Here is a 27683-nt window from a genome sequence, read left to right on the forward strand (position 1 = left end):
AACCCCAGCGACCCGGAACAGGAAAGGCGGTATGGAAAATGGATGGATGAGAACTTTGCAATCTGGGAAATCAACTCTTTAGACAAAACAAAGACCATAGACCAGCTTGTTTTGATGAATGAGACTTTTAATTTATCACAACAACAAAGAAGAACTCTCCAGAATAAAGTGTTGCCAAAATCATTCCTTCCATAACTCATCAATCCCGCTCCTGTTAGAAGCATAAAACCAGAGAGACAGTCCAGCTCCTGTTTGTATTACTTGACGCGATAGTAAGAATAAAACAAAGATATGAGTTTTAGAGCCTTCAGATTAGATTTGAGACTGATGACACTAAACACAGATGAGTTGGAGTTCGCGACACGCTCGTCAGCCGAGGCAGGATTAAAGTTTCTTTGCACAGACGAATGGGCGGTAACTGTAACACTGCATATCATCCCAGCACTTCTTACCTGTAAATGTCAAAAACAAAAGATATTTTTGGTTTTAAGCTGAAAATAAGGTAAAGTGGTAAAGTATTATTGTGTGTATTTCAGATTCACTGCTGGCTGTAAAGCAAATTGCACCTCGGGAATAATAAAGTTTATCTTGACCTTGTACATTTCCCACAGCTGTAGTTTCATTGTAACCACACATGATGCATTGTAATCCATTGAATCGACAGGCTAATCGTTGTTTTTTAAAGACAGAATTAGCAAATTTTTGATCCAGTAGATGTCGCCCTTAAGCTCCAGTATGAAACCAAAACAAACTGCTGTTAGGCCACGCCTCCTCCATACTGAAGCCTCCGCTCTCCTCCAGAGACACACCTCCAACCCCCTGCTACACTCGAGTTTCATCTCGAGCTGCAATCACCTGTGTCCTGAATTGTTGTGTTAGCATGCTAATGTTAGCGCTCTTTAGTTAGCTCGTAGCTTCACATTGTTGTGTTAGCATGCTAATGTAAGTGCTATTCAGTTAGCTCGTAGCTTCACATCACCTGTGTCCTGCATTGTTGTGTTAGCATGCTAATGTTAGCACTCTTTAGTTAGCTCGTAGCTTCACATTGTTGTGTTAGCATGCTAATGTAAGTGCTATTCAGTTAGCTCGTAGCTTCACATCACCTGTGTCCTGCATTGTTGTGTTAGCATGCTAATGTTAGCGCTCTTTAGTTAGCTCGTAGCTTCACATTTCATGTAAACTGACACAGAATGAGCGTGATCTAAAAACTCTTACTAACATCCAAATAATCAGTGAGTATGTTCTTCTTCTTCTCTCTAGTTCTTGACTAAAACAGCTTTTATACACAAGGGGAGGAGCCGGCCGTCCCGTCCACGCTCTGTATTCAGACAACAGTTAGTCTTCTGTATCTTCAAAATAGTTAATTTCTGCCTCAGAAACCTTTTGGGAATACATGCACTCATTTCATCAAAACAACCTGAAGAGTTAAACCAAAAGTTTTACTTTAAGATAAAATGACTTACCAGTAAAGTTCATCAGCAGACAGTCCTGGTTGAACAGGTTGTCAGGCTGTCCTCGACACCAGTTGGAAAAGATGAAATATGAACCATCGCTCCACAGCCAAGTACGCTCCTAGCCAAGAAACACACACACACACACACACACACTCACTTCAGAAAGACTGACACAAAAAAATGTCTTTATGATTTTGTTTTGTGTCACTTTGAGATTGAGATTTTTGTGTAAGCATTAAGATACCAGTGCGTCTGAGCCTCCAATCCATGTTTCTGGATACTCTCTAGTCTGACTCGTTATCATTCCCTGAATAAAGTGATACTCATTGTAGCTGTGCACTGATGCGAGGTTTCCACCTTGAGACTGACAGTTCCTCTGCAGAAATGAGAGAGGACAGAAAAGTAGCACGATGTGAAGGCCAATAATGTGACATTATCAAGTAATCGAATATTCCATTTAACAACATGTTCCTTTATACTCCCAACTCTTCAAATACAGAAGCTCCTTAATACTCCAGAAGTGAACTACCCTTCAAGTAGTCTTCATACAGTGTGACCGGACCAAACATCCAGCGATAAACTAGAGAATGTGTTCAGAAATGACGACGGAGGGTAGAGACTGGAGAGCGTTCAGTGTTCAGGAGCTCTGTACTGGATCCAAATCAATGATTACCTCAGCCTCGCCCCAACGCATTGCTGTTGGAACGTAGAGGAAACAGCGACCGCTGTACTGAGTCCAACCACTGGGACAATCTGCAAACAAAGTTTAGAAAGAAGTGAATGTAGAAGTGAAACCTCACTGATGCACCTACTGTAAGCTAGTCCAGCCTTTCCCAAACTTAAGTCTGCCGTGGCCCGCTTTGAAATACAAAATTACTCCGGGGATCATTCTAAAAACATTCTTATGACTACAGTTATAACTTTCAGTAAGGGTAAATTATTGGACATTACAACATGATATTATGGCAAGATAGACACATAAGTTTACTAAACATTATGTCCATGAATAGTCATGACACGCCTTTGCACTGAGAAAGTAGATATCAATCAATTTTTATTTGTATAGCGTCAACTCATTACGTGTTATCTGGAGACACTTTAACAAAGAGCAGGTAAAAGACCTTACTCATTGTTATATTACAAAGACCTGGCCTATCCATCATGAGCACTTTAGCAAAGCAGTAAAAGTTACAGTGGTAATAAAAAACTGTCTTATTAAAAGGCAGAAATCTTCAGGCCGGATCCCCGGCTCATGACAAAACAGCCTTCACAGGCCTAGACTGCGCCGGACTTGGAAGGGGATAGGGGGAGAGATGGGATGAAAAGCAGGACGAGGGGGGGTGGTGTGTTCTGGCAGGCCGTCAACCAACGATCTCGAGGAGCCTAAGAGAGCTCAAGAGCTCCTAGGAAAGTAGGTGGTTAGTGACTGAGATTTACAGATAGATATGATGTACAGTATATTCACAGAGAGAGAGAGAGAGAGAGAGAGGAGCTCAAGGTGCCAGTTCCCCCGGTAGTCTAAGTCTATAGCAGCATAACTAGGAGCTGGTCTACACCAGCCCTAACTATAAGATTTATCAAAAAGGAAAGTTTTTTGGAGTCACGTGGGTGCAGCAACCAAGATGGCCGCAATGTAGAGGGGCTCTCGCCCTGCACAGGTTGATTTATAGTTTCTAATATGAAAAACAATCATTATTGGTAAAAGTGCTTGTTTCAGCTATTTTAGTGTCAGTACTTAAATATTACATGCTCGAGAGGTGATGGCGACATCTAAATACTTTAAAAACCCAAGTCGCATGCCTACACGGAAAAGCCCCTCACACGAGGTCGACCTAGCCGATGCGGCTCCTGCACCACCAAGTTCGTCGGATAGTCTTGATAGGTTATTCACAGAAATTTTGAAGATGAGCGACACTCTGCAGAGTGTGGCAACGGATGTTTCAACTATTAAACAAACTACAGCGGAGCTGAATACAGCGGTGACGGCCATGCAGGAGCGCTTTGGGGAGGCTGAAGCACGCATTGCACACCTGGAGGAAACTTCGGAGTGGCTGCTGAAAGAAGGAGGGAGTATGGATAAACAAATGGAAGCCCTGTGGAACAGAGTGAAAGTCCTTAAAAAACCATAGCAGGCTGAGTAACGTGAGGTTGGTGGGATTAAAAGAGACTTTTGGTACTAACGGGACGCTGCCTGACTGTGTACAAAAGATTCTAACTGAAGGGCTCGGTGTTTAAATTGACGACGTGTTTGAGATGGAGAGGGTGCATAGGCAGAGGCAGGTGGAGGTTGAATACCTCATTAATGTTAGACCCAATCTTTAAGGAAGCTTTGGAGAAAGACTTAAAAATGTTCTTTGAAATCAGCATTGGTAGCACAGAGGAAATGGCAACGGTGTGGGAAGCTTCAAAAGCATACATAAGGGGTAAATTTATTGCACATGCTGCCAAAAAGAAAAAAGAGAATCTGAGCAGAATTAAGATCTTGGAAAAGGATATAAAGAATAAAGAGCTAAAATTGTCTAAACATTTCTCTGATGAGCAATTTCAAGAGCTCTGCAAGCTCAAATTTCAATTACACAAGATTTACAACAAAAAAGCAGAATATGTTCTTTATAGATTAAGAACAAGTTTTTATGAAGGTGGAGAAAAAACTGGTAAACTGCTGGCTAGACTGGTGAAGGAAAAAACAGTTGCAAATACAATACCAGTTATAAATCAGGGTGATAAACAATTTTTCTCAAATAAAGCTATAAATAGAGTATTTCAACAATACTACGAAAGATTGTACACATCGTAGGGTCCGGGGGGAGGAGCCCTGGTAACACGCCCCGCCCACTTAGCGTACTGCCCTGATGCGCCGAAAGCGCTCTGCCGGTCTACGATGAAGAAATGTGTAAGTACAACAAACCGCCGTATTCAAAGTCTAATATTTAAACACTGTGTTTTAAAAAATCCAGTTATTTTGATCATTATTGAAAATACGTGGGCTGCTGGGTCCTCTGTTTTTAATGAAATCGTTTTAATGAAATCGTTTTCAATATTTAAGCTATATTTAAGCTAGGTTAGACTACAGGTGGTAAGATATGTTGTATTCCGTTAGAAACTGATAGTCTGCAATGTGAGTCATGTCTGCTTTTCTAATATATTTAAGTGAACAGTAAATCAATCGTTTTTTGTGTCTTCATTTAGGCAAAGAAGAGATAAAAGCAGCTGGTCTGACATCTTCCACAGAGGTGAAGTGTAAGTTAAAATCATCTGTTAAAAGTTTATATCCTGTGATCTTTATTTAAGTTTCATAAGAGGATTGTCAAAACAAGCTGTTGTTAACAATACAGTCTTCTAAAAATAAAAATCACACTGAGTCATACACCAGCTAAATGTTAAATAGAAAGGTGATGTTTTCTTTTCCATTTTACAATCAACTGAACCTAAAAATGACTCATTTCAACCTTCATCTGCACACCTGTTACAGAGGTCAGGCTGGGGTCACAGAGTTTGAAGGAACCTCCTCCTTTTATCACCTGTGCCAGATGCCCTGCTCATCCACTGTGGGAGAAATGACCTTACACCAGCAGCTCTCCCAGATGAAGAGTCCTCTCTGCCATCACCCAGAGGAGCTGATCGACGTCTGAAGAAGGTGGACAGAGTCTGGAGCTTTGTGACAGTGAACAGTGAGAAGGCTACCATAGTCATCCTCAGATAAAACACAGAGATCCAGGTCAATATTTAATTTATTTTTCTTTACGTGATGTTGCCCTGTGTTTGAAAGGCCAGATGCTGGAGGGTTGTGTTGGATTTGCTTTTCCATCATAGTTTAACAGTCAAACAATCATCCAGGATCTCTTTACTTTATTTGATTTTTGTTTGGATTTCTTTGTTAAATTATGTTTTATACTTTCTCCTATGTCCCAGCAGTTTGACCTGATGGTCTCTCTTACTTATTGTCCACATGGTTAATGAAGCCAGGGGTTGTTTATTGAAGATTTCTTTTCATAAAATGTTTAAATAAACGTTTTAAAAATCTGAATTGACTGTCTCTGATTAACTGGAGTACAACAACGTGTTGGTCACAGTAAAATAATTTAGCAGTTAAGTTTATAGCTCACATTTGAAAAGGCCTTGAACTGACATTCATTTCTTCTTGACCAACAACAGCTAAGACAACAGCAAAGCTAACAGACGAGCTCAGCTTGTCACAGCCTGCTCGTCTGAGATAAATGGCCTTCAAACTTATTTAATATTAAACATTTAAAGCCAATAAGCATAGCAAGATACGCATGAGATTCCATTTCAATTTATTCAATCACAGACTTGTCAAACAGTCTGGCATGTTGTGCTGCTGTTTTCAAGAGTTAATAACTGAAGAGAAGAAGACCATCGAGAGAGGACAGGAAACGCTCAGGGGACGAGTCCTCCATGTTGTCAGGGGACGAGTCCTCCATGTTGTCAGGGGACGAGTCCTCCATGTTGTCAGGGGACGAGTCCTCCATGTTGTCAGGGGACGAGTCCTCCATGTTGTCAGGGGACGAGTCCTCCATGTTGTCAGGGGACGAGTCCTCCATGTTGTCAGGGGTTGCTGATGGATCTGAATCTGAGAGCATCTTCTGTAATAAAGAAAAACAATCACAGAGTTAAATGTAAAGTATAATGAATTTTACTGTGATGTTTCTGCCTCAGACCTGAAATCAGATCTGTCCTCAGGTTCTGCTAAACTTCAGGTTCTAAAGTTTACTTTAAAGACAGGAGAACTATTTAAGAGGAAAAACAAAATATATAAAAGACATGATGAATCCAATAATATGATCAGCTTTATGAATTTATGTTTTAAGACAAAAGTGTTCCTGCCACTTTCTATTGAAGATTATTTTAAACTGTCATCACATGGGCCAGCCTGATGAATTAAACTAATGTTAAATATTCTCATATAATCAGATTTGTGTGCAGAACCTCACCGGAGCTGGAATCAGAGTCTGGACTGCTGTTTCCTTTGAGCATTGATTTCCTTGAAGACAGAAAGAAGAACAATTTAAACATGAACTTCTTGTAGAACCATAGAGGCTGTTAAAATCTTCTGCTAGTCTTCCTTACATTTTAGGAAGGATTATAAATTGTTACTAAAATTACTTTGATACCGATAGCAGTTACAATAACACGGTCCAATCATATGAGAGATCATTTTACCTTTGAGTCCTATGTGAAGGCGTTCTCTTCAGAATCAGCACTGCAAAGACAAGATGATGGCGTCCACCTTCACAACCTGCTGCTTCAGTCTGGCTGCATCATGGTCACCTACAGGAACACCACAGAAATACAATCAAAGTACTTCACTGTATTTATCAGAGGATGTACTGTATGCAAAGTAAAAAAAAAAATAGCTGTAATTCCTCAAAAAGATTTGAGACTGCTTTGGTATTTGAGAGCACAGATTGTTTCTTTTCCCTTCTCTCTGTTTGCCTGTACATGACCTTTCAGTGCTGTAGAAGATGCTACAGTAAATCCTGGATCAGCTGTGTGGATGGTGTGACTGTGTGCTAAAGCTTTGTTAAAGTTGTCACACACATACTCATATGCCTTTGGAGAGTAAAAGTGCAGTGTGGTGGCAAACTGCTTATAAAATATAAAATAGTATTTTATTGGTGAGGTGCCCCAATCAGAGCGTCCTACAGAGTATCAGCAGCTTTAGAGGGAGGAGACGAGCGCATTATGGAGAGGAGCGCACCGCAGGGGGCGAGCTGGGGGAGAGACGAGAAAAAGGAAATCCCCAGTTTAAAATAAAATGTTGGTGAGAAGAGGGAAATAGGAAGACATAAATGTCCATGTTGAAATTCTTTTGAATACAGAGACTGTGAATGTTCAGTTTTCTTTGGCTATAAAAAGACAACAACAGCCTGTAGTTTAATCCTGGTGTTTCTCTTCGTTAACGATTATTGAAGCAAAATCAAAAATAAATGCATGACATTTAAAACATATTAACATGTGGGGGAAAACACGATCTTTATGTCTTCTTTGATTGTGCCTCTGTCTCCTCCTAACTTCAATAACAGCAGCATGTTGTGTGTAACACTGGTCTCCTGCATTAACACCTTCCTTTCAAAGGTGATAAATACAGACACAGTCACAATCACCTCAATGTTTGTCAGGTTTTGTCAATTTTTAGAACAATTTCTCAATGAGCGTCATTAAATTTACAATATGATCAACTTGTGACTGTTGAATTGGTCGTGTGTGGAAGACAATGCAGAATATTTATCAGTTTAAGCAGCATGATGCTCGGTTAATATTACATTACACCACCGCCGGTTGTTGATGTTTGTGTTCACGTTTCGGTTAGTCTCTTAAATCAGTAACAGTTATATTAAATCACATCTTACCTTTAGTTTTATCTGGATCTTAAATCAGTAACAGTTATATTAAATCACATCTTACCTTTAGTTTTATCTGGATCTTAAATCAGTAACAGTTATATTAAATCAGATCTTACCTTTAGTTTTATCTGGATCTTAAATCAGTAACAGTTATAATAAATCACATCTTACCTTTAGTTTTATTTGGATCTTAAATCAGTAACAGTTATATTAAATCACATCTTACCTTTAGTTTTATCTGGATCTTAAATCAGTAACAGTTATATTAAATCACATCTTACCTTTAGTTTTATCTGGATACATAGAGAAATATTCTCCCCTCGTATATAGTCCAATGAATTTCAGCCTGCACGGTGAAAGTAAAACCTGTTCCTCTCGGTATAGTCCACTTATCACTCAGACTGTAAACATGTTCACATTAGTAATGATGCAGGCCAGATTTAAATTATGTGACTTTGTTTTTGCCCTAGATACTTTTTTGAGACTTTACCAGATGTTTTTATTTTTGCTGTAAAATAACTGTACAGTCAATGAACCGCATCTGTGAGCGGATTTTATATTACGATTCTTGGTTTTAAATACAATTTAAATCACAATAACGACATAACAATATCAAGAAACATAGCATGTCAGTTATTAGGTTTGCTCATTTAATAAAATAAAATAAAAAGATAAATCATGCCGGATAAGTAACCTAGCTTTACAACATTTCAGCTTACCTTAGACTGCTTATGTGTTAGCTAGCTAGATAACGACTTCAACCAATGACACATAAATCATTTTTTACTTACCGAAAGAACTGCAAAGATCCCTTATCTCCCACAGGTCGGTTAGAACAGTTTACTGCAGAACAACTCATTTTCCAGCTCAAAAAAGACGAAAAAACTGAACGGAAAAATTCAACGGCGTCCTCTGGGTGTCCTCTGAGTCCGTTACTGTTCATCATCTTTTTAGAGGTACTTGCAGTATCTATTAGGGCACACCCTGGTATAAAAGGGGTTAAGGGAGGGGACACAGAGCATAAACTCCTACTTTATGCAGATGATATCTTAGCTGTTGTGTCCGACCCTCTGGCATCCCTACCAAATCTGATGGACACTATCCAATCCTTTTCTAAGTTTTCAGGTTACACTGTTAACTGGAATAAGTCGGAGGCAATGCCCCTTTCTAATTCATGTCTCCCATTTATGGTAGAGAAGTTTAACTTCAAATGGGTTCGAACGGGATTTAAATATCTTGGCATTAAGCTTGCTCAGGACACAGGAGACATAGTAAGGTTGAATTGTAACCCATTACTTCAAAAAATTATTAATATTTTTTAATATTAAGACAAACCTTGATAAGTGGGAGAAGATCAAACTCACATTGTTGGGAAAAGTTAACATAATAAAAATGATAATTGCACCACAGTTTAATTACATTAGTATGTTGCCCGTCAAAATACCATCTACGATTTTTAAGCAGTATGATGATACTGTAAAGACTTTTCTATGGAGTGGGAAAAGGCCAAGAATTAAACTGAGAAAGTTATGTGCGCATAAGGAGAAGGGAGGGCTGGGCCTCCCCGACCCAAGATTGTACCATTTATCTTTCGGTGCGGCCAAAACAGCAAAATAATGGTGTGACAGAAGTTAAAACAGCTTGGATGGATATTGAAAATAAGCTTTGTTCACTATTCAAACCTTTGGAGATGTTTTCTCAAAAAGCGTTTAACATCACAAACCCTGTTCTTCTGCATTCAAGAGATGTGCGGATCAGAATGCACAAAATGTTTAAACTAACACATACTAGACAGAAATATTCATCACTTTGGTATAATTCTGATATTAGCATTGGGAAAAAACCTGTGTATTGGAAACAGTGGCATTCAGGAGGTTTAAGCACTATTGAGGACTTATTTAAAGATGGTGTGTTTCTGTCTTATAATAATCTTATGGAGAGATTTAACCTGGTGGGTAAAGGCAATTTCTGGAAGTATTTACAGATAAGGAGTTGCATTATGTCTAGTCATTACGATGTTACAGACAATGATGTTATAAAACATGTGAAACTTCAACCAGAAAAACGCAATGCCTCACAATTTTATCAGATCGTTAACTCTTCTCTGTGTAATTTTTCTGTACATGTGAAAATGATTTGGCAGAAGGACCTTGAAGATCAGATTGAATGTGATAAATGGAATAAAATTGTGGTAGATTGTGGTAAATATGTGAGAGAGGCTCGGGGTAAGCTCACACAGTATAAGGTTATACATATATTTTATCACACACCATCCAGACTTCATAGAATGAAACTGTTAAATGATAACTTGTGTTGGAAATGTCAAACTGAAACAGGAACTTTCCTGCATCGTTTGTGGGAGTGTAGTTTGGTCAGACCTCTCTGGACTCAGGTCATTCATATATTAAGCAGTTGGTTTAAGTCAGAAATTCCTTTTAATCCAGTATTGTGTTTCTGGAGGACCGATCTCAGATACCTAACATATCCAAGGGTGAGTTCTGTGTGATCATGGTGGGTACAATAATAGCCTGACGAGTTATTTTAAGACACTGGACCGGGGAAGATGCCACTTTTGCCTTAAAGAAATGTTCAGGAGGTATTCCTTTTTCCACCAACTCCAGAACTGTTCAGTTAAATACTGTACTCGACGCCACCTTTTCACAGCATACATTTCCTCATTTACAAACTTTCCTGGAGGTGGCAAAGCAACTTTAGACTTCATCAAGATTAGATGTTTTGGAGTCAAGGGTTCGAGCGACATGGGATCATTAATTCCATCCACATTTAAAGGACGGCTGTTTACGATAGCCATTGCTTCATAGAATAGAGTTCTGAGAGAAGCTTCATCAAGTCTTCCTGGACACTGAGCAATGGTTACATTCAGAACATTACGAATGGTGCGTATTTGTCGCTCCCAGATACCACCTGCATGACTCGCTGAGGGAGCATTGAAGACAAATTCACACTGTTTATTTGCCAGGAAGGCCTCTAGTGCCTTTGTGTCACATTGCTTCAGGGCTTCCTTGAATTCATTATAAGCACCCACAAAGTTTGTGCCTTGATCACAGCAAAGTTGGCTAACTGTTCCTCTGAGACTGAAAAGGCATCTTAAGGCATTGATAAAGGCGTCTGTGGACAAATCTTCGAGCATTTCAATATGGACGGCTCTGGAGGACAAACAGGTGACGATCAGTCCATATCTCTTGCACTCTTTGCGACCCTGCTTAACAATAAATGGACCAAAACAATCCATCCCACAGAATGTGAAGGGAGCTGAGACCTCACAACGTTCTTTTGGGAGCTCAGCCATTTGTTGATTCTCAGCTGGTCTAATCTGTTTACGACATTGCACACATCTATGTATCAACTTAGCAACTGCTTTGCTACCACCAATAACCCAAAATCCATTATTTCTGAGTTCTATCAACATTTGACTTTGACCTTGGTGGCAGACATAGTGTGACAAAATCAGTTTGGTAATGTGGCTGTCTTTAGAGAGAATAATGGGATGCTTTCGTTCTTGACTGAGCGTTGATCCCTTAAGTCTTCCACCAACACAAAGAAGCCCTCCATCCAGAATGGGATTTAAGCTATGAAGCGGACTCGACTTTTGAAGATTGTCCCGTTGAAGCACTTTTAGCTCATTACTAAAGGCTTCCTGCTGTACTAGCTTGATCACCACGTCCGCCGCTCTCCTTTAGAGACTGCAGGTACCACTAGCAGGTCCGCATTCTGGGACCGTAATGTTCTCGAAGGGTAGTACGGCACTAGTAGCTCCTTAAGATAAGATGGTGCCTGGCCATTTAGAGCTTTGTAAGTGAGAAGAAGGATCTTGAATTCTATTCTAGATTTTATCGGGAGCCAGTGCAGAGAAACCAACACAGGAGTAATGTGGTCCCTTTTCCTAGTTCTTGTCAGTACACGAGCTGCAGCGTTCTGGACCAGTTGAAGAGTCTTTAGAGACTTACCAGAGCACCCTGACAAAAGAGAATTACAATAATCCAACCTGGAGGTAACAAATGCATGAACTAGTTTTTCTGCATCATTTTGCAACAGGATATTCCTGATCTTGGATATATTACGAAGGTGAAAATAGGACATATCTTGATCAAACAGAACTCCTAGATTCCTAACAGTGATGCTAGATGCTAGGCTGATGTCATTAAGGAGAGTCACATCACTAGAAAAAGTCACCACGTCCGCCGCTCTCCAGAAGTATTGTATGTCAATTTTCATCTGAAGTTCTGCCTTTAACATAACACTCATCCTGGCTGACGTTACTGCAGCAGAGAGTTCCAATCTTGGAATGCTTGTGACCTTTGTTGGAGCAACCCTTGCTTTGGCCATTACAAGAATGCAATGGATCTCATTCCTGTTATTTTGTTTTTAGCTTGAAGCCTGATAAACAATCGAACAATAGCTAGCCTTTTATTGTTTGGCAGTGATGGTAAACTGTTACTCTTGAAGGGGAGGGGCATTTGATAGTGTCCATCTTCCACTTGCCTTATCTTATCACTAAGGAGATGTATGAAACGAACATCATCCTGAGACACAGACTTGTCTTCATAGATTTTTTCGTTTAAGTCTGACTCTAACACTTTCAGTATGTCTGTGACAGAGGGCGCTGGTATTTCTTTAACTGCAAAACGATGCACAAAACTGTTGTTTCCCTGTATGTCTAAATGAGGATTAGCTGACCCTATAATGCTCCAGCCAAGTACCGTTCGTTGAGCAAAAGGTTCGTTTCCATCACCCATGATGACCTTTCACAGTGCAACATTTTACTTTAAACAAACACAAACAATAACATCCACATCGCAACAGGCCCGATTCAAACACCCAACGCATTACATTAAACACTTACAACAATATTGCACAATCCCTTATAGTAGCGAACCTCAATTCATTCATAAATCATTCAATTAACACCTTCCCAAATTACGCACGTACCTCGCTCCGTTTGCCAAGGGTGCAAACTTTCATCTTTGGACACAGCGATCTCCATAAACCTTCGAACATTCACGCTTAATGACTAGACACATCACTAGAAAAAGTCTCTCTGAGGTTTTTAGGGCCTAGCACAATGACTTTAGTCTTGTATGAGTTAAGTAGCAAGAAATGTCTGGTCATCCAGGTCCTAACGTCCTTAAGGCACGTTTCTAGCTTACATAACTGACTGGTGCCATCAGGCTTCATTGATACATAAAGCTGAGTATCATCTGCATAACAATGAAACTGTATGGAGTGTTTCCTCATAATATTTCCCAGAGGAAGCATATATACTGTAAAGAGAATTGGTCCAAGCACTGAACCTTGTGGCACTCCATGGCTAACTTTGGTGTGATAGAGGACTTATCAGAGTAACTAAACCCTAAAACCACTTTTTTCAACTATAAACCTCTGTATTTGAGTATTAAGTAGTGTTATGGATCAATCCAAGTCCCAATCTCGACATTTGAGTACAAAGTATTGAAATTTGAAATATTGTGTGAGAAATGTGCACAGTGTCTGCCCTTCCATTAGAAAAATTCTAACGGCTGTGTGGAGTACAGTATGACGTACAGCCCCACGTCACCAAACCTATAAAAGCCTCGTCACCCGACTCGGCGAACTGTGGGGACTCAAGTGTGTGTGTGTGTATTTGTGTGTGTGGGGCAAACATTGTATCATGTTGCGGCTGATAACGACGCGAAGGAGTGAGTGGGCGAGTTTACCCCCGTGCCCCCCTCCCTCTCCAAGTTGATACATTCTCCTGCTTATTCTGCTCCGGTCCCCGACATCATAACGTGCCTCTCGCACACACCTGCCGAACACACACACTCACCTTGTACTCTCTCTCCTCAATCGCTGCCCCACCCACACACATCCGCACTGAGCCCTGAGCCTGAGCCACTGTGTGTGTGTGGGGCAAACATTGTATCATGTTGCGGCTGATAACGGCGTGAAGGAGTGAGTGGGCGAGTTTACCCCCGCGCCGCCCCCCTCCTTCTCGAAGTATTAGGGGTAGGGTTTAGTTACCCTTTAACATGTACAAACTGAGATCGGTCTGATAAGTATGATTCAAAACAACTTAAAGCAGTCCCTGTAATTCCAAGTGAATGTTCTAGTCTGTATAATAGGATCCGATGGTCAATGGTGTCAAAAGCAGCACTAAGATCTAACAAGACGAGCACAGAGAGAAGTCCCCTGTCTGAAGCTAGAAGTAGATCGTTTGTAACTTTAACTAGTGCAGTCTCAGTGCTATGGTGGACTCTAAATCCTGACTGAAACTCCTCAAATAAACTGTTGTCATGGAGAAAGTCACACAGCTGATTAGCTACCACTTTCTCCAGGATCTTTGAGATAAAGGGAAGGTTGGATATAGGCCTGTAGTTTGCTAGAGTTCTTGAATCTAGAGCAGGCTTTTTAAGTAGAGGTTTGATTACCGCTACTTTAAATGACTGTGGTACATAGCCTGCCAGTAAAGACATATTGATATATCTAATATAGAGTTGCTAACTAAGAGAAAGACTTGCTTAAACAGCTTGGTTGGGATTGGGTCTAAAAGACAGGTTGACGGTTTCGACGCAGAAATAATTAAATTTAGCTCTGAAAGGTCGATTGGAGAAAAACAGTCTAGACTAATATCTGGTCCTGGAACTGTTTCTGCCATATCAGACGTATCTGCACCAGGTAAGGGCAGGAGGTTACCAATTTTGTCTCTGATGTCTAGAACATATATATAACGATATAATATAACACCAACTCACCCTCTGCCATTACATCAGCTTCTGGAACAGAGGCAAACACCATTTAACTGACGTCTGCTGTTTCTGCATTACATGAACTCTTTTCTTTTCTAGGTCTTGATTTGTCTGTTAACACTCACCAGCAGCATCAGTCAGGGCCGTCGCGGCACAGACAAGTAGCAACACGATCAGCATCTTCATGGCTGAGTTTGATGCAGGTAGTCAAAGTGATGAATGGATTATGATGTCTTCTTCTTGTAGCTTCAGCTTTTCTGTGAGGAGATGAAGAACAGGTCACCTCTTAAATACAGTTACTTATCTTCATGTATTTTTTATTTCCTAATTTCCTTATCAGATTTAGGGCATAAATGACTTTAGAGGCCGACCAAAGATCAAGCAACAAGGAGATAAATTTGTTTTGATCGGGAAGGGTTTGAATTAATCAGGTCAGTGAGGCAACAAGTCAAACGAGGTCAACATTTTATTCCCTTTCTATATTCATGTAAGGCCTCATTATGTTGAAATATTTCTCCCATAGGTCACTTCATCTATCTCTCTCTTTCTATCTCAGAAGTTGTTAAAAAAAATGATTGAAAGAATAATCAACTGACTTCCGGTGGACAGAGGAATGGAGTAGACGCATGCATCGCGCTCTCCCGCACTGACCTGAAAAAACATAACTTTTTATAACCCAATTTAGACCCAACTCTTTAGTAACAGTGAGTAATATCTTGTACATGCTTCATGGCCTCCGGAACCAGGTTGGTTAAAGGAAAAGACACCAAAAGAGACGACTCGTCCACCGCTGCTAGCCTGATTAGCATGCCTGCCCTGACTAGCTTGCTGGAGGAGCACCACCAGTCCATATCGCCGGCGCTGTCTGCTGAGCTCAAGTCGGCTTTTTCCTCTCTTGAAGCTAAATTAGACACAGTACAAGCCACAGTGACTGACTTTGGTGAATGGATTGTGAGTTTGGAGACCAACGCCAATTTAACTGAAGGACGCATCCAGGCCCTTGAAATATCATGCTCCACTTTATCTGAGGCTTGTGCCAAGCTTAAGGCCAAGAACATCAATTTGGAGGGACGAAGCCGACGTAACAACATCAGGATTGTCGGCCTGCCGGAGTCCTTAGAAGGTCCATGACCCACAAGCTTTTTCTCTGGAGTCCTGATGGAGATATTCTGGGACCAAGTGCTGCAAACCCCACCAGATCTAGACCGGGCCCACCGCTCCCAAGCTGCTAAGCCGCGACAGGGTGACAGGCCCAGGCCTGTGTTTGTATGCTTCCACCGGCACCAGACCAAAGAGCTGGTAGTCCAGGAGGCCTGTAAACGGAGGAATGACCTGAAGTACCGTGACTCGCCGGTCCGCATCGACGAGGATTACTCCCCCGACGTCTTAGAGCAACGTGCGACCTACCGCGATGTCATGGCTAAGCTGTATAACCTGGGCCTTCGACCAGCTCTGCTCTACCCAGCAAAGCTTCAAATCACCACGAAAGATGGCAATAAGAAACGTTTCTCCTCAGTCGAAGAAGCCGCTGCCTTCGTGAGGTCCATGCCCGCCCCATGATGCTGCTTCATTGCCCCGACTCTGCAGTCGTTGCACGGGCTAATCTACTAGCAGCTAATGCTAACACTGGTACCGGCTTCGGGATAGCTTGCTCAGCCGGTAAGAGTGTCTCGACACGATAATATTTAACACACAGTGACTGTGAACTCTTACTCTTATGATGCTTTTTGAACATTGGGACTTTTTTTAGTTTTTGTAAAACTCCGTCTGGACTTGTTGAACCGATGTTGTGAATGGAGTCTGCCCTTGTTTGTTGTGGTTAACTATGCCACATGGCCCGTTTGGCCCTTGACTGTCATGATTTGGTCTTTTCTAGTTTTGTTTTTCAGTGTTTAGTGTTTCTTTATGTTCTAATGTGTTTTCATCAGTCTTGAGTTCTGTGTGTCCTTAGTGTTTCTTGTATTCCTGCCTCTGTGTGTTTCCCTGTGTGATTGCCCTGATTGTCCTCACCTGTGTCTTGTTAGTCTCACCTGTGTCTGATTCCCCTGTGTATTTAGTCTCTTTGTTTCTTCTTTTCCGTGTCAGTTCATTGTTGTATGTCGTTTTTATGTTGTTGATTGGTATGTCAGTTTTTGCTCGTGCGCCTCTGTGGCTCCTTGTTTTTGATCTGTATGTTTTTTGTTGAACTTTTGAAAGTAAGTTTTTGTTGCCTTTGGCCTTTTTGTTTAATTAAATATTTTTGGTTATTCTGCACTTGGGTCCACCTCCCTTGTTTTCCAACAGTTCGTGACACTTGACCATGCTTTTAATTTTTATTAGGGGTAATATCAGTCAAACGTTTAATACAAAGATGCCTGTTGCGTCGCAGTGGGAGTTATGATGATTGTTTTTTCTGTGACATGAAGATGCAGCTTCTCTACTCATGGCTTTGGTTTCTATTTCTGGGACATATCACCCTTTATTGCTCTAAAGGGGTTGAGTAATGGGAAAACCTGCATTGTTCTCTGGGGGAATTTTTCCATAGTGACTGTTGTATCGCAACGTTTATGCTCACATCTGACTAGTTTGGTTTTAGGCCTTTCAGGGTTAAATTTTTTCCTGTGGGAGTGGTGAAGTTATGAGGATCAGTGAGTATAAAAAAAAAACTGGAAGCTGTATAGGGGTTTTAATTGTGTTAATAGGGTTTGTTTTTTTTGTCCCCCCCCCCCCCCCCCCCCCCCCCCGAAAAAAAAAAAAAAGGGCATCGTCACTGCACATCTCCACTTAACAAAGGGTGAGTAGTGCTTAATACAATTACACCCCAAAACCAGGGCTGCAGGTTTGTGTCGTGGAATGTTAGGGGAGTCAATGGAACAATTGAGAGGGGCAAAGTGATTGCACATTTGAGACAACTCAGAGGGGATATTTATTTCCTTCAGGAAACTCACCTCAAGGCCTCTGAGATTTCACGTATTAAAAGACCCTGGATGAGTCATGTATTTCATTCTAGGTTTTCTGCGAGGGCGAGAGGGGCAGCCATTATCAGTAAAAATATTTCATTTGAACCAATGAAAATGAAGACCCTAATGGGCATTTTGTGGCTGTGTCAGGCAGGCTGTTTGACATCCCAGTTATTTTAGTGAGTGCCTACGCCCCTGTATGGGATGATGACAAATTTATCACCCATCTTTTCTCCTCCCTTCCTGATATAGACAGTCACTATCCGATTATAGGTGGTGATTTCAACCTTATTCAGGATCCTGTTCTAGATCGATCCTATTCTCGACCCCCCACTTTGTCCAACTCTGCCACCACATTGAAATCTTTTATGTGCCAGCTTGGCCTCAGTGATCCTTGGCGGTCTCTTAACCCATCCACCAAAGCTTTTTCGTTTTTCTCCCACGTTCATCGAACATATTCAAGAATTTATTTATTTTTTTCCATTGATTTCCTATTGCATTGGGTCAACTCAAGTGAGTATCACAGTATAGTGAACGCAGGCCATGCTCTTACATTGGTTGTCATAAATTTCCCAAACCACAGCTCTCCACATTCACAGTGGAAACTTTCTCACCTTTTATTGAGTAATCCACATTTTAAAAAATTCTTCCAGGAGGAGATAGCCAACTTCTTTCAAACAAATGATACCCCAGACATCTCGAGAGGCACTCTATGGGAGGCGTGTAAAGCATATCTGAGGGGACAGGCGATCTTGTTTGCCTCCCACCAGAAAAAGGTGGACACGGGAAGGATGGTCTGGCTCTCGGATCAACTATTGAAAATTAACACACAATATGTCGCCGCCCCCACTCCCTTTCTTTATGACCAATGTCTTAAATTTCAGGCCGAGTTTGACCTTTTGTCAACATCTAAGGTTGAAACCAAATTGTTAAAAACAAGGCAACGTTACTTTGAAATGGGAGATAAGGCGGGCAAACTTCTCGCCCATCAGGCTAGGACTGCAGCTCTCTCAAGACTGATCCCCAGGATAAAATTGCCATCGGGAGCAGTGCCCATCGACCCCAAATTGGTAAACGATGCGTTTTTAAAATTTCTATTCTGACCTGTACATTTCAGAGTACTCGCCTGAAATTTGGAAGAGCCACAGCCCCCTGGAGATGCTTACGTATCCCAAAGTCGATAGTACTCTGGCTGATAAACTAGGTGCACCGATCTCACTGGCGGAAGTGCAGGAGGTGGTTGGACAGCTACAAAATGGCAAATCCCCTGGCCCAGACGAGTTTGTCGTTGAATTTTACAAAGCATATTCAAACCTTATAAACCTCACATTTGGTTAATGTCTACAATGAATCATTTACTAGTGGCAGACTGCCCCAATCCTATCTGAAGCAAACATTTCTCTTTTATTAAAAAAAGACAAGGATTCCCTCGAATGCAGCAACTATAGGCCCATCTCACTTTTAAATATGGACCAAAAGATTCTCGCCAAGGTCCTAGCCACTCGTCTGCAGCAAGCCCTATCTGTCTGATTTACACAGACCAGACTGGGTTCATGGCTGGAAGGAATTCGTCATTCAACAGCAGACGACTCCTCAGCATTATTGGCTCCCCCAACCCTGTGGTACCTGAGGTGGTAGTTTCTTTAGACGCTGAGAAAGTGTTTGACAGGGTTGAGTGGGAGTATCTGTACTACGTCCTGTCAAAATTTGGTTTCAGCTCTGACTTTATTGCATGGATTAGATTGCTTTATGACTCCCCAACTGCCCATATCTTAACAAACGGTGTGAGGTCACCCTCCTTTGCCCTTCGCCGGGGCACTAGACAGGGATGCCCCCTCTCCCCCCTCCTATTTGCTCTCACTATCGAGCTGTTGGCCATCTGGCTTCAGGGGGAGGGGAGAGTCGAGGGCATCACCAGGAACAATGTCACCCACAAGTTGTCCCTGTACGCGGATGATCTGCTATTATTTGTGTCAAACCCGGCCTCGTCCATCCCTGTTATTACAGACATTTTAACCCAGTTCGGCAGATATTGTGGTTATAAATTAAATTTTAATAAAAGTGGACTTCTCCCTATCAACCTCCTGGCTAGGAGGATGAGTAGCACACTGTATATCAGACAGCTGGTGGGACCAAATTCTTAAGCTAGTTCACTCGTCCTCCATGTGTGCTAGGCACGGCTTATTACAATGTAAGGTTCTTTTCAGAGTGCACTATACAAATGCTCGGCTGCCAAAGATTTACCCAGGCACCAGTGACAGTTGTAATAGGTGTAAGCAGTCACCTGCTAATCACACACACATGTTTTGGTCCTGCCCGAGCCTCACTGGCTTCTTGCGCCAAATTTTTGACACACTTGCAATAGTGCTTGATTTGGATCTTGGCCCTGAGCCTTGCATGGCCCTGTTTGGTTCCCCCCCACTTACAACACCTAATCTCCCTTTGACAAAGTGGCGGGTGTAGGCCTTCACACCTCTACTGGCCAGATGCCTTATTTTGTTTAAATAGAAACATGCTCTCCCCCCTTCACACAATAGCTGGCTTAGGGAGGTCCTAACTCATATCAAACTTGAGAAGGTTAGCCTCTCACTTGTACTGGTAATGTTTTCAACAAAACCTGGCAGCCCTCCTTACAATAGAAAGTGACTTTTTTTTTTGTTTGTTTTCTTTTTCATCGACTGTTTTAATTTCTCCTATCTTATTTGTAATTTCAGGAGTGGTCATGTTTTTTTTTTTTGTTTCTCATAACAATGGGATAATGGGTAACTACGGTTCAGTAGTAGAAGCCGTTCTGGTTTAGGTTAAGTTGATTGTTGTTTTTAACATACACTGTGTAAAACAAACTTACCTACTACCTTTCAACAAATTTACATGGATACACTGTATGTGTCATGTACTGCTGAATTAAAAATCTAATAAAAAGATTTAAAAAAGAAAAAAAAAAAAGAATAACCAACTAAAGCACCAAAATCTAGAGTAACATCTGGTAATGCTGCTCTGTCTGACAGAATGAACATTAAAGCCTGACCGATAACATCAAGTGACTATCGGCATCAGCCGTTTTTATCACAGATATGTGCCAATATTACTAGATTCATTCAACAGTCAAACAGCATTTCATTTTGAGTTTAAGTGTACTACACTAGCAGTTATCTTGAGGCTGTCACCAGAAGATTACAACAAGCATCAACAAGCATCAATTCTACAATTCACTTAGCAGACTCTCCAAAGCGACGTACATCAGAGAGTAAGAACAACACAAGCAAGGATCTAAAAAAAAGAGAACAATGTCAGTAAGAGCAAACGATCAGCTTTGAGTCTGATTGGACACACAGGTGCTGACAGGAAGTGACCAGAGGCAAAGCACAACATTGAGGGCAGTTCTTGAGAGCTCTAATCAGTATAGAAACCATCTTATAAGTCGACGTTATCAAACAAAAACCATCGTCATTACCATCATCATCATCAATAATATGGAGACCATCATCATTAAGTTAGTAGGTATTCATGAAAGAGCTGGGTCTTTAGCTTTTTCTTAAAGGTGCAGAGGGACTCTGCAGATCCAATGGAGTTTGGAAGTTCATTCCACCATCGGGGGGCGACAGAGGAGAAGAGAAAATGATCATCACCCTCCAGAGTGTCAAGTGGCAACCTCCAGTCTTGAAATATGAAGCCAATGCAGAAGGTCAAAATCTTGCAGCGCGTCGAGGGTCCACTTGAGGTTGGCTGCAGCAGAGATTAACATGTTTACAGCCTGGTACAAAAAAACAAAATAGTTCTGATTAGTTTTTGTCATCACTGGCACACACTGTACGGGGGTAAAAAAAAACAGCTCTTTTTTGATTTTATGAACGACATGTTATCCATAGTTAGGTGTGTAGCTAACAGGAGGTTTAAAACCCGCCTCAGCTCCAGCTCTCAGCCTGTTGTTAAGTTGACTGAAAGTTAGACTGAGACTGCATTTCCAGCATGGAGGCTGCTGCTGATGAGCCTCCAGCGCTCCCTGCTGATGTCACTCAGGCTTTGTCCATTCATATTCACAGACTATGGTGGTGACGCAAGTACGTGCGCAGTAACTTTCCAGTTGAGAGTGTCATAGTGTTTACGTTAAAGGCTTTATATGTGATTTTTCACTCTTAAATATAATAGAAATCAAGTATATCCTCTGAAAATAACTCTGTGAGTCATGACTGTTTACAATGGGTAACACTCGGTGGGTGAATTGAAACCTGCTTCTGACGCTTCAGCGTGGCCACAGAGCCCGGGCATCCACGACTACTGCTTTGCCTATTTTCTCTGGTCATCTGCTAAACGCAACATGTGCTACAAAGAAATCTCTGTCATTCATGGGAACAGGAAAAGACACATCTGTCATAGACAACAAAATCTTAACAACTTGTCTCTGCATAAGAAAGCCTCTTCTACCCACCCTTCATTTACTTTTGGCCTCTGGAACTGTCAATCTGCTGTGAATAAAACTGAATTCATCCAAGCACTTGCAAAAATGTCAGACATTCAGGCACTTGCCCTTACTGAAACCTGGATCTGCCCAGAAAATACACCAGCTGCTCTTTCTGTTGACACAGTGTTCTCACACACACCCCGCTCTGTTGGACGTGGAGGTACAGGTATCCTCATTTCTAATACCTGGAAATTCAATAAACTCTTCCCACTGAGCAACAACTCCTCATTTGAATATCACACAATCTTGGTTACTGCTCCTATTAAAATGTACATTGCTATCATTTACCGCCCACCAGGGTGTAATCTGAATGATTTTGTTTTGGAGCTGGACATGCTACTCTCAGAAATCCCTGATGATGGAACACCACTGATTGTAATGGGAGACATGAATATGATGATCTAGAAACACAGTTAAGCAGTGAGTACAGTATGTTATTCTTCTTTTCTCTAGTCCCTCAATTAAACAACTTTTATACACGAGGGGAGGAGTCAGCCAGCCGTCCTGGCGATGTAAACAAAGTGAAGATAGGACTCTGAAAACTCTGAAAGCATCACAGACAGTGGGACTCGGGTGTTACACCCATTGTAGACAGTCATGACTCACAGAGTTATTTTCAGAGGAGATACTTGACTTATATTATATTTAAGTGTGAAAAATCATATATAAAGCATTTAAATGTGTACAGGAGGAATATTCTCTGGTAAAGGGTCTTATGTAGGAGTTATACCTGGATCATTATGAGGGTTTATCCAAGTCAAGTTGTAGAACTTAAAGCAATATCTGTGTAAAAAAAACCCTGTTGCTGAAGACGGCTCGCCGGCGTGACAGGGTCTTCATATCAATGCTGTGTGTAGTTCAACAGAATAACAATCTGAACTAAAGAGTGGACAAGAACATACTGGAGAACTGGGAATGTTTGGGTTTCTCACGATTCGATTCAGAATCAATTTCCGATTCAAAACGATTCTGGATTCATGGATCCATGAATTCAAAGTCTATTTTTGAATTAGTCCATACTTCAGGGGCCTGGGCCCCCAAGCAGGCCCCTTGCCTGTTGACAAACAGTGTCTCTTCTAAGAAGGCAGACATGTCAAAGAAATGAGCGAGAGGAACGAGCTCCTTTCCTCTTGGCCTCAACATCCACATTTATCAAACAGAATCTAAGCTTTAACAGAGGAGACAGTCGGCTCCACAACAAGGTCAATGAACCCAGATCTACTCCCAATGTTGACAAAATCAAACTAGATTCAAAATTAAGCAACAAATAAAGATTACAGGTGGGATTAAAGGTGAGCATTAAGGATCACAAGAGGTAGAATACATTACATACCTAGTATTCTATTATTGTATTTTTTCTCCCTTTATTTAACTGACGTGTATATGTTTAATTTTTAACTTGTTATTTTTGATAATTATATTCCTGTTTCTGGAGCTGTTGTGACAAAAACATTTCTTCCATGGGGGATCATTAAAGTTTATTTTTATTTTTATCTTCATCTTTATCTTTATTGGGGCGGCAGTAAAGTATATTAGTATAGTATAGTAGTATAGTAAAGTAAATAAAGTAAATCTTAATCTTAATCTTTAGAAACATTAATCACATATGACTAAATCTACCTCTTTACAATGAACCCCTCCTACATCATTTATCATCCTGTTTATTTCAGCCTCCTCACCACTGCATCATGTTGTTATGAAGCTTGTATTTTAATCATTTTCAGTTTTAATAATTTAATATTTCGTTTCTAATGCTTGTACTCAGAGAGTAAACCAGAGTCAAACATGCCTGACCAATAAAGCTGATTCTGATAATGGCCACAAGGGGGCAGAACATCCACACAGTTGAATGAGAGGCCACAGGTTGATGGACGACTGCTTGCTTGTTGTTAAGAAAAAGGAGTCATAAATAAGATTGAGTTGAAGATAATTAAGATTAAAAGAAGCGAGGCGTGAAAAGAAGAGGACAGACTGATTATGTCTGAGAAAGATTCACAGCTGGAGCTTTGTTCAGAGAATATATCGACGTGTAATTATGAGCAGAACAGGCTCGACAGCTTCGGTTAACTCAGGCTTTTTATTCCTCTCTGTTGGTTTTGCAACAGGCCTTAAGACATGCCACTCTGCTGCTTAGTAGGACTCAGAAGTATGTCAGGAATGCGGCTCAACTCTGATAAACTTCTGGCCTTTTAAGGGGGGGGCAGAGGTTTCGTCATCGGGGGGGGGGGGGGGACACACACATCATGAGGGGCACACTGCAGAGAAAGACAAGACACATAATGTAATAAAAACAAGAAGGATGTGTTTAAAATGTGATGACAGAGAGGTGTGAATCATCATCAAGTGGTTTCACTGTTTTTTTGCATATCAGAGGAGATAATGAAGAGACAGTCACATGCTGGACACCAAACACAAAGTACTTCACACTTAGTGGTTCACTACACTGCTCATGCTGCATTATCCCTCTGTGTTTGTCTACTTTATAGAGGAAAATATCTTTAATAATAATGACAACATCAAGCTTTACAGCATGTTTAAAACCACAGAAATAAAGAAGATTAACAGAACAGGCGACAAAACAAACAGACAAGAAGAAAATGTTCAATATTTAATAAAACTTTAGTAACACAGACAAACCCACCGTCAGGACTAACCACTGACAGTGATTCATTGTGCACAAAATGTGACCCATCAGTAAACCCATCAGGTGTTCAGGCCTGCACTGCACCACCATGCAGCTCAACTGCGGCTGTGGCTCAGTTGGTAGAGTTGGTCGTCTCTTAACTGTGAGGTCGGGGTTCAATCCCCAGCTCCTGCAGCCACATGTCCGAAGTGTCCTTGGGCGAGACACTTGACCCAAAGTTGCTCCCACTGCTTCATTGGCTGTGTGTGAATGGATGAGTTACTTCTGATGATCTCTTTACTCAACCATCAGTGTGTGAATGTGGAGGTGTGACCTGCGGCGTAAAAGAGCTTTGAACAGACCAAGAAATCTGATTGGACAAGAGTTTGTCCATGAGTGATGATAAAGTAGAACAACATCACTGGGACTTCTCACAACATGTATCCCTCCTCCTGAGCATGCAGGACGTCTGAATAGTCTGATGTCACTGGTTTCATGATCACATTGATGTCTTTTAACAAACAAGTAAAAGTTCATACAGCGGAGTAGCTGCTCTGTTGTAACCATGGACACCAACGGTAGAATAGAATTTTCGGGTTGCTTAGCAACAGGTTAGTTTCCGTTAAATTACTAATACTTTGTATTATTATTGTCTGCTTGTAAAACTGTTTTATTAAAGTAATATCACACTGGAGGAGGAGATATGTACGGGTGGGATTATATTCAGACAGTTTCTATACAAATCAATGTTTACGAATGTATACAAATAAAATTGAATTGAATGTAAAACAATCATTACTTCAATCAATATTCAATCATGTTGAGATCGTCTTATCCAGAGTTTCTGTCATGTGTGGTAAATGTTTTTTGTTGTTATATTTTGGCCACGAGAGTCCATCACCACCTCACCTCATAAACATAATTTAAGTATTTTCCCAAGCTTTTGCTGTATGTCAAAGCACTTTGACATGAATACAATCATTATTATTATTACTGTGGCCAATCATTGGTTGTTTTTTTTAAAGGTGCACTATGGAGTTTTGGTCGAGAAATGTGAAAGTTGGAGAAGTGTACAGATTCTGTGGTATATATTCATAACTCGATACACAAACTGTCCTCAGAGGGAAATTTGGTCCCTGGAATGATGTTTGAACATAAAATGCTACACAGGAAGTTATGGTGGTGGTCCCACAGTGAAGCCGTAACTCTCCTGGTAACTTTTTAGCTCCAAAAGGTTCCTGGGACTCATTTTTTCCTTTGAATAAAGTTTGTGTATTTAGTTCAGAAAATAAAGCATAGAATAGTTTCATTTATCCAACTTTCAAATGTCACTACCCATTCTACATAGTGCACCTTTAAGTTTGGACTCCATCAATAGTTAGTAGAGTAGAATAGTATCAGAGTGCAGTAATTTAAATAGTTGTGAAATCCTCTCTCTATCAGGCAGCTAATCTAGGCTAATCACTGATATCTAAAGACATATAGTGAATGTTCACGTCGATCCACGTTGAGCTGTCAATCGTCGATCGATCACCTCCCGATCCGCGCCTCTCGACCAATCAGGAGTCTCGGAGGCGGTCCGTTGCTAAGGAGGAAGTTTGGTTGAGTCTCCGCGTAGCAGCCATTCAGCGGCGGTGGCTGAAGCGATTGGACTGCGAGCGTCTCCCGCAACACTTTCTGTGGAATTTGAATTATTTTTTGGCACGGCACGGCTCGGGATACACAGGTGACGGCTTCAACGGGGCATCTTCCGGGTCGCAGCGGTGATCACAGGTATGTTTAATAACGTGTAACGGTTTGTTTAGCCCCGGTAACGCTCGTTAGCTCTCCCAAGCTAAGCAGCACTAGCTACGCGGCTGTTAGCTCCCCTCAGACACAGCCGATGGATTTTACGTTAGCTCTTATAGCTAACGAAACAGGACAAAAAGAGCTAAATGAAAGGCTGTGAGGCTGTGAGGCTGTTAACAAGGTGTTACAGAAGCCTCTCTCCTACCCTACCGAATGAGCTCACAGGTTAGGCAGCTAGCTAACGTTATTAAAGCAGCTAACGACACTCAACTTACCTGGTCAACTTTAAGTCACGGACGTTACTCAGCACGACACCGGTGTTATGAAGAGAAACGCATCCCTGACGAAAAATGTATGCACCTTACAGGACAATTCAAAATATAACAGGTACATTTTCTACACTGCCTTTTTTTTTTTTTTTTGCATCAACCCTTAAATTTCCTCTACAGACACTTATATATATATATATATATATATATATATATACACTCTGTCACTGCACTATAACTTCCCTTATTTACACTATATCTCTATATCTATATTTGTTTAATTAATCAGTCACTGCACAATAATAACTGTATATATTCTTTCAGTCACCACAACTGTTTATTTATTTATTATTATTATTATCATTCATTCACTGAACAGAAATTGCTCTGGCCACTTTTTGCATACTTCTCTTTCATATCACCACAAATATATTGTTGTTGTTGTTGTTTTTGTAAACGCTGCTGTTTAAGATTGCTGCTCACAAAGTTTCGTTGTGTCCTTGTATACAATGATAATAAAGATTCTATCTGTCTATCAGGTTAATACTGCCAGTCTCCACAACAACAACGACACTTAACTTTATGAAGTGTAAACTTCAGACACTTTGTCATCGCAGATCTGCCACCAGAAATTAGATTGAGACAGTTTTTCTAAAACTTCCTCGAGGTGCATTCAATTCTCAGCAGGGATGCAATTCTTGGCATAACACCTGATGGAAAAGCTACCAGCTAGCACCTTATTTGACATAAAACCAACCAAAACTCACATGTAATGTGTGGTTGTGTAATACCAGTGTAACGCATGATTGATGTCCATTCAAAGATACCACATACTACAGTAAACATAAATATCACATTTTGATGAATGGCACCATTAGCTGTAAAGTCATTTTCTTAATTGTACAATTAAACAACACTGAGTGTACTAGACAATGGGTACCCAAACTTTTACCCCTAAAAATAAGGATGTCAAAGACCGGGGACCCCCACTGTCACTGGAGGTGGGTAAGCCATATAACGTAGCTTACAGACACACACAC

At 41.0% G+C, this 27683-nt stretch overlaps 2 protein-coding genes across 8 annotated transcripts in view; one reads left to right on the top strand and one right to left on the bottom strand.

The window, feature by feature from the left end:
* Nucleotides 1-106: 106 nt before the first annotated feature.
* The window catches only part of LOC110002661 (ladderlectin-like), a 191065-nt gene continuing 163488 nt past the window's right edge, over nt 107-27683 (bottom strand). The window contains exons 2-7 of one of the 2 annotated variants that reach the window (XM_065947661.1): nt 14688-14819; nt 14569-14589; nt 2128-2207; nt 1699-1830; nt 1464-1572; nt 107-452 (exon numbers count right to left, since the gene is read on the bottom strand). In XM_065947661.1, the coding sequence (XP_065803733.1) occupies nt 385-452; nt 1464-1572; nt 1699-1830; nt 2128-2207; nt 14569-14589; nt 14688-14748 (471 nt within the window). In that variant the 5' untranslated portion in view covers nt 14749-14819 and the 3' untranslated portion in view covers nt 107-384. The remainder of the gene's footprint in view (nt 453-1463; nt 1573-1698; nt 1831-2127; nt 2208-14568; nt 14590-14687; nt 14820-27683) is intronic. The other variant, XM_065947662.1, reaches the window with a different exon arrangement.
* Nucleotides 26204-27683, top strand: part of numb (NUMB endocytic adaptor protein) — a 49295-nt gene continuing 47815 nt past the window's right edge. For all 6 annotated transcript variants that reach the window (XM_020658324.3, XM_020658328.3, XM_020658325.3 and 3 more), the window contains exon 1: nt 26204-26359. The gene's annotated coding sequence lies outside the window, so the exon portion shown is untranslated. The remainder of the gene's footprint in view (nt 26360-27683) is intronic.

This window comes from Labrus bergylta, chromosome 18 (genome assembly GCF_963930695.1).
Source record: "Labrus bergylta chromosome 18, fLabBer1.1, whole genome shotgun sequence".
NCBI lineage: Eukaryota > Metazoa > Chordata > Actinopteri > Labriformes > Labridae > Labrus > Labrus bergylta.